Source organism: Miniopterus natalensis, chromosome 17, assembly GCF_054644295.1.
Source record: "Miniopterus natalensis isolate mMinNat1 chromosome 17, mMinNat1.hap1, whole genome shotgun sequence".
NCBI classification, from domain to species: Eukaryota; Metazoa; Chordata; class Mammalia; order Chiroptera; family Miniopteridae; genus Miniopterus; species Miniopterus natalensis.
Window position 1 is genome coordinate 24,684,463 of NC_142097.1, and position 12,524 is coordinate 24,696,986.

Consider the following 12,524-nt stretch of genomic DNA (forward strand, 5'->3'; position numbering starts at 1 on the left):
TGAGGCCTTCGGAAAGAAGGTAGGAGCCTTTATTGGCAGAGGCTTCAGGGAGTCCTTTTTGGGGCGCCTGTATGCATCCAGACAGACACTGTAGTGAGATAGGGACCAGAATAATAGTGTACCTAAGGGGAGCCTGAGAATCCCCCAGGGGAAGGAAATTGGACCATAAATCCTGTCCACGTATTTTACAAAGGAATCCTCCAGTGATTCTGCAGGAGGACACATGTTCCAACTTCCTAAGACAAAACCAAAACCCCCTCCCCTCTTGGAACTTTTATCTCTTCCATAAATAGAAGTCCTGAGTTTTAGACCAGCTCAGACCCCACAGGACAATCTAGCTCTGTTGTAAGGTCCTAGAGGGCAGAGAATATATTTTGACTATATTTTTTATATTTATGTATATAAAAAATTCTTTAAAAAATTTATTGATTGATTTTAGAGAGGAAAGGAGAGAGAGAAACATTAATTTGTTGTTCCACTTATTTATGCATTCATTGGTTGATTCTTGTATGTGCCCTGACTGGGGACTGAACCGGCAACCTTGGTGTATCAAGACAATGCACTAACAAACTGAGCTACCTGGCCAGGGCTTGTATTGCCCTTTTCATACTATTGCACCAAGTAGCTCCTTGCACCAAACAGTCACTTCCTAAATGGAAAAATGTATGCTCCAGTTTCAGGGAATGTGCCTTGACCAATTCTTCCCTAACTATCCCCCTTCCCCTTCCGGTTGGGGAATGGATAACAGGGCTTTTGAATCATCCCTGGGATAAACTCATTAAAGCCGCTTCATAACACCATATCTGTAACCGAAGGTGGGCGAGAATGGTAAAAGGAGAAAACAGATGAGCTTTGTTGTTCATCTTTATGAAGTTACCCTTCTGGATAGTTAAGGTGTTAGCTCATCTCTTTATTATGTTTACATCACAAGAGAAAAACAATCACGTCAGCAGATAACTACTCAGTATGTCCTTGAGCAATATGATGAGACCTTAGAAGATGCCCCAGAATGGCGGAGGATGGCTTAACACCAAGTCTTTGGCAGTTGGTCATGAATTCTTGGTGAGTGAGGGGGTGGCTAAGAAGGGGAAGAGTCTGACTCCTGCAGCCAAAAACCTTGGAGAAATTATTCCACCCATAAAGCTATTTTAAAAGAGATTGGTAAAAGATATTAAAACAAAGCTTTAGGCAGAGGAGGATGGTATAAACCTAGCAGTTTTATGAGATTGCAATATCCGTATTAGCAGGTCCATGTGCCAAGCCTACCCATACCACTTCCTCCCACAACCACCCTGAACTGAGAGCAGAAGAGGAAAGGGTGAAATCAGAAGGTAATAGCACAATTTCTTTTAAAAAGTTTTGAGTCAGTCTTATTCTTGAGTATCTTATTTCCCCCCAAAAGACTTATCTGTATTTTAAAAATATTTATTTATTTATTTATTTTTAGAGAGAGAGAGAGAGAGAGAAAAACATCGATTTGTTGTTCCATTTATTTATTCATTCATTGGTTGATTTTTGTGTGTGCCCTGACTGGGGATCAAACTTGAAACCTTGGCATATTGTGACGATTCTCTAACCAACTGAGCTACCTGGCCAGAACCTATCTGCATTTTTTTATTCAATAAAATTGTAAGTTGTCTTACTCTTGTTTGGGGTTTGTACACTGTATCTCTAGGTCTTTGTCTTTCCCAATCCCTCAACCCAAGTCCAGAGGACTCCAAAGGCTCCCCTTCGAAGACAAGCTGCGTTGACGATATTCTCACTTTAGAATCTAAATTCCACATTCTGTACCTTCATAGTTCTTCTCTGAGTATTTTGCAGCTGGCCCGGGGACAGTATAATAGTATTCATGTATATATGAGCTGTATGTGGTATGATAATGTCTATTTTTTTTTCTGTCACAAGTTAAGGATTTCCTTATGACAGATTCTTTAAAGAAAAACACCAAAAGACATTTCGTCCAAGTGAAATATTTCCCATTAATTCCAGTAAAGCTTGATTTTTAAAAGCACAAGAGGGAGGGATTGGGATAGGAAATTAATTAATTTTGGTTTTGCTGAAATGGTACATAATTTTAAAAATTTGAGTGTTTCTACTTTCAGAGAACTTAAGCATCAGCAGATGGGCTTAGCGGGTTGCAGAGCTGCAGGGGCAGGGGGAGATATAGAGTTGGACAAGTGGAAATTGGTTATCTTGGGGGATCAGCTAGGGTTTCCATCATCCTCAGCTCGGTGGCTCTGAAATGCCCTTGGATGTTAAGGACACAGCACAATGAGGTAGGCAAGGCATTAGGGAAGCAGGAAGCAGATGGAAAAGGCAAGTTAGGAGGCCTTGGTCAGCAGCTGCAGGAAGGAGAGGCCAGCGTAAAGGGCACAGAGGTGGGGGAGGGTGTCTGGATCCCACGTGTACTGGGGGCCTGATCTCTGCACCTCCAGGCCGCTCAGCCCCACTAGGGCCTCTGTGAGGGTCAGTTCCTCTTCCCCAAGGGAGGAGAGCAGGTCAGGTTGCAGATGGAAAACACCCTCTTTATCCTGTAGAAAATTCTGTTCCATTGTGCTCTCCACCTGGAAGGAACCAAAATAGAGTGAAAAAAAAAACTGGAAACCTCTTTTCCTTTCTCCTAACTCATAAAAACTACAAAGTTGCCTACCTTTTTCTTATTATTACTCCTTGCATTACATTATCATTATATTACAACTCCATCTGGGTTTTGTTTTTTTTACACTGATTTTAGAAAGGAAAGTAGAGAGAGAGAGAGAGAGAGAGAGAAACATAGATGTGAGAGAAAAACATCAATCAGTGTGCCCTGACCAGGGATCAAACCCACCACCTTTTGGTGTACGGAATGATGCTCCAACCAACAGAACCGCACCGTCCAGGGCCCATCTGGGCCTTTTAACAACTCTGTACAGTGGGCAGCGCATTTCTTTTTTAGCCCCATTTTACAGAGGAGTGAATTGAGACTCAGAGATATTAGAAGATTTTCTCACAGCACTTGGCTAGGGCTGAGCAAAACCAGAGTTTTCTGTCTTTTCTCCCAAAATCAGGTTGAAAAACCCAGAAATGTACTCTTCTATCTCTAGTCGTGAAATAGCAAAAAGGAAGAAACATGGAGAGAAATAAGACGTGAGCATGAGCTCCTGGGAAAAAACAGAGGCCCTCTAGGGTGACAGCATCAGGCTAACTTTGTATCTTGTCACTGGTTCATAGCTGACTCCCTCCCAGACTCCCCCAGGTATCTGCTGTTTATTCTTACAAGCTTTAGTTGCACAGGTAGGATCTTTTTCTCCATGGATTTTATCAGCAGCTTCTGTTGGGCTTCGCTTAATTCTGGAGAAAAAAGCAGAGAAAGAGATGTGCTTTGTTGGTGCAAAGGGGACTACAGACTCCAAATGGGTACACTTCCAGCCTTCCAGCATTAATGAATTCACCCATTCACTCATGACTGAATGCCTGCTCTGAGGCAGGCACTTTTGTTGGGTATGTTAGGTAAAAATGTACTCCCCTCACCCAAGGAACTTGCAGTCTAGAGGAGAAAACAAAGGAACGTGAAACACAGTACGCAGTGTTAAGGGAGCCATAGCTGAGGGGTCTACTTGGTCTTGCCATTTGACGGGGGACTTCTTAAGAGAACAAACATCTCAGCTTATGCCTGAAGGACCAGGGAGTTCTTATAAGTAGGGGAATGTTTCATGCAGAGCAAAGAGGATTCAGAGGCAAGATCAGAAGATGTTGCCCTCTGAAATTAAAGCTCACAAATATCGATAAAAAAGTGATGAGTTTAGCTATATGTAGAAGTTTTAAGTAAAAGGTCAATAAAACCAGGGTTATCTCAACCTCTATTAGCAAGACTAGGCTATCTTCTCAGACTATCCAGGGTGACCAAGTGAATCTTTAGGAATGAAACCAATTTTTTTTTTTTTTTTACTATATCTTTATTGATTTCAGAGAGAGGATGTGAGAGGGAGAGAGAGGTAGAAACATCAATGATGAGAAAGTCGTCATTGATCAGCTGCCTCCTGCACTCCCCCTGCTGGGGACCAAGCCTGCAACCTGGGCATGTGCCCTGACCAGGAATCAAACCTCGATCTCCTGGATCCTAGGTTAATGCTCAACCACTGAGCCATGCTGGCCGGGTGAAACCAATATTTTTAAATGTAGATATAGCCCCATTGGCATGGCTCAGTGGTTGTTTCTATCTTTCTCTCTTCCTCTCTCTGAAATCAATAAAGACATATTTTAAAAAAATAAAAATAAAAATAAAATAAAATAAAATGTAGATATAAACTACAGTGGCGCCTTGGTTTTTGAACAGCTCGTTGAGGAACATTTTGGTTTATGAACGCTGTAAACCTGGGAGTAAATGCTTCGGTTCTCAAACACGCCTCGGAAGTGGAACATGCCACGCGGCTTCCGCCGAGGGCGAAATCCCGAGGCCTGGCTGTCGGCTGTGGATCCCTCGGTTTTTTAACGGTTCAGAGCCTGAACGGTCTTCCGGAACAGATCACATTCGGAAACCGAGGCACCACTGTACCTAATTGTGCTATAATTTGCCCGCATTCATTCACTGACTTATTCATTCGAACATTTGAGAATTCACTCAGTGATTCATTCCTATCACCGAAAGGGCATATAAATGAAGACCTCACTCCTTACTTACCTGTTAGGGCTCCAAGGAAATAGAGGACAGCGCCCATAACCTCCTTTGATATGAGGACATCTTTGGGGAGTGCCTCCAGTGTCACTTCATGTCCTTTGTCTAGGGCCCCTTCAAGCTGTGGGGAGAGGTGGGTGACTATTTAAGATAACACAAGTAAGGGGCCTAGCATGGTGTCTGGCACATAACCCCTTGAAATGTGTAAACTTTCTCCCATTTCCTTATTTCTTTTTTAAGGTATCAAGTGCTGAAAATATTGGACTCCTGGGTTCCTGAGCCTCGCATTCTGGAAAGGAAAGTTCCAGCTCCCCTCCAAGAGAGGGCCCTGCTGGCCTGCTACCTCCCTCTGTCCATCGGGAAGGAGCGTGGGCCTTGGGGGAATCTGCACTGTTTGCCCTTCTCCAGAGGGACAAGGGAGTAGCTGTGGTCTGGCAGCCTGGGGGGCACTTGGCCAGCCTTGGGGAAGGCATCTGCTGTCGAGTCCCCTGGCCATTGACCACCTTCTGCCATGTCAGATCCCCCACCAGCTGCACCTGCACCCAAAACCTCCCTTCTCCCACACCCGCCCCGCTTCCACGGGGACCTCACCGTGAGCTCCAGGTCTTGTAGCTCCCCTTTCTTTCCCAGAAGTTTGCTGAGGGAGGTGAGCAGGGAGCTTTGTCCCACACGGCTCAGTGTCTCCAATGCTCGGGTCTCTCGTTGGATCTCTTCTTTTAGTGTCTCGAAGTCCTCGTGCATCTCCCCTATGGGGACAGTAAATGTGGCAAACAAATGGCTCTCTACCTGGCACCCTCCCCATTCAGCCAGCATTCTCCCTGCAGGCTCCTTCACACAGCCCTTCTAAGGTCCCCGTGCTCTGCTCCCAGCTTGAGCATGGCCTTTCTTTTCTCTTGACCAAGGAATGCAATTATGAAGTGATCCGTCAGCTCTGACTTGAGGTGTGTGTGGGGGGGCAGTTAGGGGCGAGAAGAGGGCCAGGATCCACGTTACCATCGAAGCCAGCACTGCATCCTCTCTGAGCTCCCAGCCCCATCATGGGTCAGCAGACAGGTGACTTCCCCTTTTCTAAGACTGGCTAAGAGCTGAGAAGGGAGGTCTATTTCCCCTTCTCATGAGTTAGCTGACAAAGACGAATGACTCTGGCGCCAGAGTGAAGGCCTGGATGGGACTGCTTCGGAGATCCGTGGGTCTATACCCAGGGATGTGGGTGGATCAGAGGCGGCTTGAACCCTGGCCTGACCCTCTAGGGACCTGGCATCTTAGAAATATGTCCAGCCTGCTTTGGAGAGAGTGGCTTCCTGGCAGCGCACCAGTGCCTAGGACCTGGGACTCAGCATTTGTCTCCCCCTCCTCCACCCCAGTGCTTTTCCACTGCTTCCATGGCAAAGTCTTGGGAGAAACTCACAAAGTTCCTTACCAGCATCAGCTCCCTGGATGACTGAGGGGGGAAAAAAACAATGATAAGAATGTAATCCTCCCAAACAGTAGCCATACCCAGGTGATGAGACATTAATACCCAGCCAGCTTAAGGATACTCTTGCCCCATTCATGGGAGGCAGGAATGGGTCAGGAGAAAAGCTAATGCAATGGGAAAAGGGCCCCTGGATTGAGCTGTCAACACTGTGAGTCAGCTGTTCCCACCCCTGGTGCTGGGCAGTGGAGCTGCAGATGTGCGTGTCACAGGTTATAGCTACTAAGGCCCTCGAGGACAGAGGTCTGAGGCATCAGGCCACCTGGGCATCTTGTCCAGAGACTTTCCCTTTCCACTGCTTTTCCCTAAGCTATTGGAATCTCTGCCACGTTTCAGGGACAATTGTTTGCTGAGACCCTTTGGGAACATGGCAGAAGGGAAGAAAAAAGACCTGAAATTTTTCCCTAGCCGGTTTGGCTCAGTGATTAGAGCGTCGGCCCATTGAGTGAACGGTATGGGGTTCGATTCTAGCCCAGGGCACGTACCTCGGTTGCAGGGCCCTGGTTGGGGTGTGAGCGGGAGGCAACCAATCACTGTGTCTCTCTCACATAGATTTTTTTCTCTCTCTCTCTCTCCCTTCCACTCTCTCTGAAAAGCAATGGAAAAAATATCCGCAGGTGAGGATTAAAAAATAAAAAATAAAAAACTGGAGTTTTAAAGTTACAGTGAAAGGACAGGAAACACTTACGGAGGAACTTCTCTTCTGGCTTTCCTGAAGACAGAAACAATGCACATATGTCAGCATGAAACCTATTCGTGCCTTTTTATCTAGAGCAGTAGTCAAGGCAGCTTTATCAGTGATCATTGTAAAAACACATGGAGACTATGTTAGCTCATCTGCCCCCACAATCTGGGAACACACACTGCCTCCATGTCTTATTTCTGCTTCCAATTGTGCCTTTCGGTTTCTCTGTCTCTCTTGGGTGGTATTCATATGCCTTTGTCTGTCTTTCCTAAAGTTGAGGACAGGTATTTTTAGAGACTTAGAAAACAAAACCAGGGGCTCCTGGTGGGCATTAGGTATGTATGTGCTATTAGAGGGCGCAGGACTGTAGCAGATAACGTCAGGGGTAGGGCAGAAGATGGGAGCCAGGAAGCAATGTCACTTACCTCCGGGCGGGAAGGTTTGCATGTTATCATTGCAGATATGTGGGATTTCTGTAAGGGAGCAAGAGAGGAAAGAGCAGGACCTTAATATAGCTCCCCCACCTTTCTTTCTCTAGTCTCAAGTCTATGGGCTCTGCTAAGGGCTGGGACCCTGCCCTCAAATGCCTCCCTCTCTATTCCTAGAAGTAGCCCTTTCTTCCTCTGTAAATCCTTTCCTGTGATAACAGTATTTTCTCTCTCGCATTCGAGTACTGGTGTCTGTGTCTGTTTCCTCCATTGCCCACAGACTTCTTGAAGCAGAGGCTGATTGTTCTCTGTGCCCCCTTCCCCCAGCTAACACAGTGCCTAGCACACAGGAGACGCTCAGAACCAGGAGTCCCTTCACTCTCTCTCCAGAGCAACCCCTGCTGTTCTGTTCCCTGCAGTTGGACCACAATACAACACACTCCTTCACTAATTCCCTGACATTGCCACAAGAGGGGACCTTATTATTGGTGCAGGTAATTCTTATCTTGAGGGGAGAACATGCTGGTGTCTGCTCACCCCACTCATCTTCGCCTTTGACCATCAGCTGTCTCACTCGAAAGGCCAGGATGCAGCCTTTGGGGATGGTTACAGCCTCCTTGTGGTTTATGGATCCCTAGGATTAAACAGTGAAGATTTGTGAATCTGCAGAGATCCTAAGTATGAGACGTTGGAAATGGGGGGTGAGGGTGCAAGTGAAGGGCCAGGCCTGGTTGCCTTTCCACCTGGTCCAGACTCTATGGAGTGAGCTCCAAAGCTCTTCTGCTCATTTCCACTGATGGTCCCTCTAATGATCTGTATCTCTCTTCCTGGTTCAGACACATGAAGGAACTGGGCCGACCTGCTCCATCACCTGCCTGGGCATCCTTGTCCCACCTTAGTGCTTCCATCCAGGCCCTGGTTCCTTCTTCCTCTTTGCCATCTGTCCCTTGCTCACCTCCTTCAAGAAAAGTTCCATGACTAACTCCTACTCCTAGTTCCAACTCATCCTTTGAATATTTATACAAAACAGGTAGAAGTATGTAGAGCATTACTTATTTACATGGGATTTTCCAAGCTTGTGTTCTCTGGGCTTTAACCTATATGTCTCCTCCATGAGACTGAGAACTCTCTGAGAGTAAGGATGGCTCTCCTGTAGATTGGGAGCACCATGAGGGAATACCCATGACTGTGAGTTTCCCTTTCTCTGACTGTTCCCTGTGGCACATGGCACAGGGATCTGCCACACTGGGTGCCATTGACCGTAGACAGGGTTTGTGTCTGGCCAGCAGGGGACTGGATCTTGAAGAGCTGGGAGGAAGAGTGGATCTTTTATAGTATCCTGGGTGGGCGCTGATGGGACAAAGTCAATGTAGCCTCTGTGGAGAGGCTGAATGTGAGCGTGTGTGTGTGTGTGTTTGAACCAAACCTGTAGCCCCAAAGGGGCGAAGAATGGGAGAGAGAAGACACCCTCTGCCTTGCCGGCTCTCTCCAGAGTGACCTCCTGCACGGTCTCCACCACCTCCATCACCACATACAGGTTCTCCCCTCGCTCTCGCATCTCCTTCAGGAATGGGTGCTCTGCTGCCAGCTTCCTGTGCAGGAGAAACATGAGGGAATCACCCAGAACTTCTCCCTTCCTGGGAGTCAGAATGACCTCCCACTCACCAAACTCAAACCCTCTCTAACTCTGCTCAACATTGGACCCTGCTGTCCAAACCCTCCGTGGGATGCTGTCTTCTGGCTTCTGATCACCCTGTGCCACTTGGTTCTGCTCCTGCCTTTCTGGCCTCTCAATCCTGTCAATTCTGCCTGTGTCTCATTCTCTTGTTTAATTGGTTTCCCTAAAATTTTATGCTCTCCAAGATTCTGTTCTCAGTCCTCTGCTGTCTGAATTCCCTCCAACAGCTTCTCCCTATTCCTATAATTTTAATTTTTATGTGGCTGACCACCACATATGTGTCTGTCCCTTGACTTCTCTCCTGAATTCCAGACTCTCATTTCCAAATACCTTTAAAATTTTTAAAAATTGAGAACTCATTGACACATAACATTGTATTAGTTTTAGGTGTATGATATAATGATTTGATATATGTATATATTGAGAAGTGATTACCACAATGAGTTTAGTTAACATCCGTCACCACACATAATTACAAATATCTTTTTTTTCTTGTGATGAGAATTTTTAAGATCCAGTCTCTTAGCAATTTTCAAATATAGAATACAGCGTGCTTATCTATAGTCCCTCCAAGTACCTATTGAATACTCTCACCTGTTGTCTCAGTGGAGAGACAAACTCAAAACATCCAAAAGGAACTCACAATCTTTCTTGCCAAATATTCTACTAAACTTGGTCTTTCTATTTTGTCATCACTTGGGTCAAATATCAAAGTCATCTTGGTTTTTTTATTCTTCTATATTTAATTTATTTATTTATTTTAATAAAAATTATATATATTTAAGATGTACAACATATTTTGGTTAGATATACATAGAAAAATGATTACTATAGTCAAGCTATCCATCTCACAGTTACCATTTTTGTGTGTGTAGTAAGAGCACCTGCAATCTACTCTTAGCAAATTTCCAGGATACAATATAGAATTATTAACTATAGTCCTCATGCTGTACATTAGATCTCTGTGAGAGATCTTTGACAAGACCCATTCCCTTACCCTGTAGTCAGCTGCCAGGTCCAGTCCATTCTGCTGCACCAGAGGCCTTGCATCCATTCTTCCCTCATGGTTCTGACTGCGTCTCCCAGCTCAGTTCCTCATTTTACATCTCTGATGGGCAGTGGAACAGTCTCGCCCTCTCTGTCTGTTTCAAACCCCTGTCCCTTGTGCTCTAACTGACACACTTCCTCCATCTGGCCAGACTGATCATGACATACATCAGAGCATTGTCAGGGTCCCTCTGGTGCCTATAGCCTAGTTGCATCTCTTTGACCAGGCACCTGGGTCTCGCATGATCTGGGCCCACCTTACGTCTCCCACTGCTCCACTCATACCTCTTCTGCTCCTGCCAAACTGGCTAGTCATGGTCCCTAAAGGTTTTGAGATTTCTTACCCGTGCGCCTTAGTAATGCCCTTCTTCTGGCCCTGGATGCCCAATTTATGCTTATCTTTCAAGGTCTAGATCATGGGCTATGTCCTCTGTGAAGTCTGTCCTCATTTCCTCAGCCAAAAGTCTCCCTGACCTGCCATAAAACTCAGACAAACCCCTCCTATAGCACTCATCCGTTTTTGCCTTGGATTCTAGTTACTGTCGCACACTTTTCATACATTCCTAGATCTCAAGGTTCTTGGATCAAGATGTTCTAGTGCACTCTAGCACCTAGCAGCGTGCTTTGCACTCAGTAAAGCTATATAAATTTTACTGGATGACTTTCCAAGCACCCCAGTCCATCCTTCCTGCCTCTCCAGCCCCCACCTGCTTCTTTCAACCACTACTTAACTACTTAAAAGTCAGTTCCTCTGTCAAACCAAACATCTGAGGTCCCCAATATTGGCATGGCATCTGCCACACCCCTTGTGCTCTTGGGGCAGCAATCCCAAGGGCTGCCTCATGTGTGTATGGGGCCAGGCTTGAGGCTTCATTTATGGAAGCAGAATGCTGTGCTCAAGCTGCAGTGGGGAGCAGTTTAGACTCTTTTCCTTTATAGTGTATTTCACGGAGTCTTAAGGTAGGAAGGAACCCTTGAGATTTTCATCCAACCCTATCATTTTTCAGGAAACAAAACTGAGGTCCCAAGAGGAGAAGTGACTTTTCCAAGGTCACAAAGCAAGTTCATGTGAACACACTCATCCTCATATGTGTGTGACAGGTGGGGAGGTGGTATCAGAGGTAGTGGAAGGACACAGGGGAGTGGTTAGAAAATGGCCTGAAGGCACCTGTAGGCAAGAAGCGTCATCTTGAAGAGCTCCCCAGTGGTGACCTTTAACTCTGTGATCAAGACACCCTTTCCATGCAACACCCTCCCCCATCCTGGTAGCCCCCCAGCGCTGCCAACTCTCACCTCTCCTGATGCAAGGTCTCCAGGGCCTTGGGAGCCACACTGAGTGTCTGGACCTCCAGGGTGCTGCTCCGAGACAGCCCTGCAGCCCCGCTCACTTTGACCGTCTTTGGCACATCCACCTGTCCCTCCACTCGGGCATCCAGCATATTCTTAAAGGCAAAGTTCCCAGAGTCTGTTGGATCTGCAGGAAGGAGAAGACAAAAGGGGCTGGGCTGAGAGGCATCCCTCTGTCTTCCCCCACCTCCTGTGAGAACTTTGGATTAGATGACACCACATCTGGGCAGAGGAGCTTCAGGGTCCTCCTCATAGGCCGATGCCTGCGCCCATCCCTCAGTAACCAACCCCACGCCGAGGCTGACCTGAGGGTGAGCTGCCAGGTTCCAGCACATCCAGGAGGCTGTAGTCGGTGTGCACGTACCGGGCGCCCCAGAAGAGCGTGCTCTTTCTCTTCCTCAGCACCAGGCAGAAGGGGTGGAAGCGCTTGAAGTCTATGAGGCTGTCAAGGGGCGTAAGGTCCCCTCGAGGGTTTAGCTGTCGGGTCAGGGCCCGGGTGACATTTTCAAACATGGTCATTGTCTCTGTGGGGGAAGGGAGACAGGAGAGTGACAAGTTGGGAGACCCGGACATGGCAAGGCCCTTGCAGAGAGAGATCATCCTTAGGATGCCTAGCTTCTCAGAATGTCTAAGTTGAAAGGAACCCAAGGATTCTTCATTTTATGATGTGGAAATGAGGCCTCCAGAGCTGAGACAACTTGCCCAAAGCCACAAGGCTGGCTAGAGAAGCCAGCCAGCCCTGCCCTTTCTTTGTCAAGGGCTCTTTTCTCACTCCACACACATTTTCTTCACAGACTTGGAGCCTGGCTGGAGCGTTTCGTTAGTGACGGAAGGAAAGCTTCTCTCACAGGGCTACCGCATCTTCCTAGAGAACTGTGACAACCAGGACTAGGGACGCCAGGGGAGGGAGGCAGCCACCACTGGTGCCAAGAGCCTGAGATGGTAGTTGCCCTGTTTGGGGGGTTGAGGTCGCTTCCCTGCACCCGCACTTCCCTTGTGCCCTCCTCCTGGCTCCTGGGTGTGGGTGGACCCACTGCCGTCCAGGTCTTTCCCAGCAGATTCAGGCTTTTCACTGCTCTTTGCCTTTGTTCCCTCCCTGCTAACGATACCTCCCCTCCAATCCAAAGAATCCTTAGTTACCTTTTAAAGCTCAATTCACGTCACCTCCTCTGTGATCACTTCCCTCACCCTTTCAGACAGCTAGTGACTCC

At 47.0% G+C, this 12,524-nt stretch overlaps 1 protein-coding gene across 1 annotated transcript; it reads right to left on the reverse strand.

Annotated features, from left to right (window-relative positions):
- Positions 1 to 2,321: 2,321 nt before the first annotated feature.
- GSDMA (gasdermin A) lies at positions 2,322 to 11,832 on the reverse strand. Its single transcript, XM_016202214.2, has 11 exons — positions 11,619 to 11,832; positions 11,260 to 11,440; positions 8,668 to 8,833; positions 7,779 to 7,875; positions 7,239 to 7,286; positions 6,817 to 6,840; positions 6,075 to 6,095; positions 5,246 to 5,400; positions 4,661 to 4,775; positions 3,257 to 3,330; positions 2,322 to 2,564 (listed from the first exon to the last, which is right to left on the reverse strand). The coding sequence occupies exons 1-11, from the start codon at positions 11,830 to 11,832 to the stop codon at positions 2,322 to 2,324; spliced, it is 1,338 nt and encodes a 445-aa protein (XP_016057700.2).
- Positions 11,833 to 12,524: the final 692 nt, after the last annotated feature.

Coding starts and splice junctions, on each gene's coding strand:
- GSDMA (XM_016202214.2), bottom strand. CDS start 11,832: ATGACCATGTTTGAAAATGTCACCCGGGCCCTGACCCGACAGCTAAAC. Junction 8,834..11,259: donor GAGACCTTGCATCAGGAGAG/GTGAGAGTTGGC, acceptor TCTCCTGCACAG/GAAGCTGGCAGCAGAGCACC. Junction 7,876..8,667: donor TCGCCCCTTTGGGGCTACAG/GTTTGGTTCAAA, acceptor GTTTAATCCTAG/GGATCCATAAACCACAAGGA.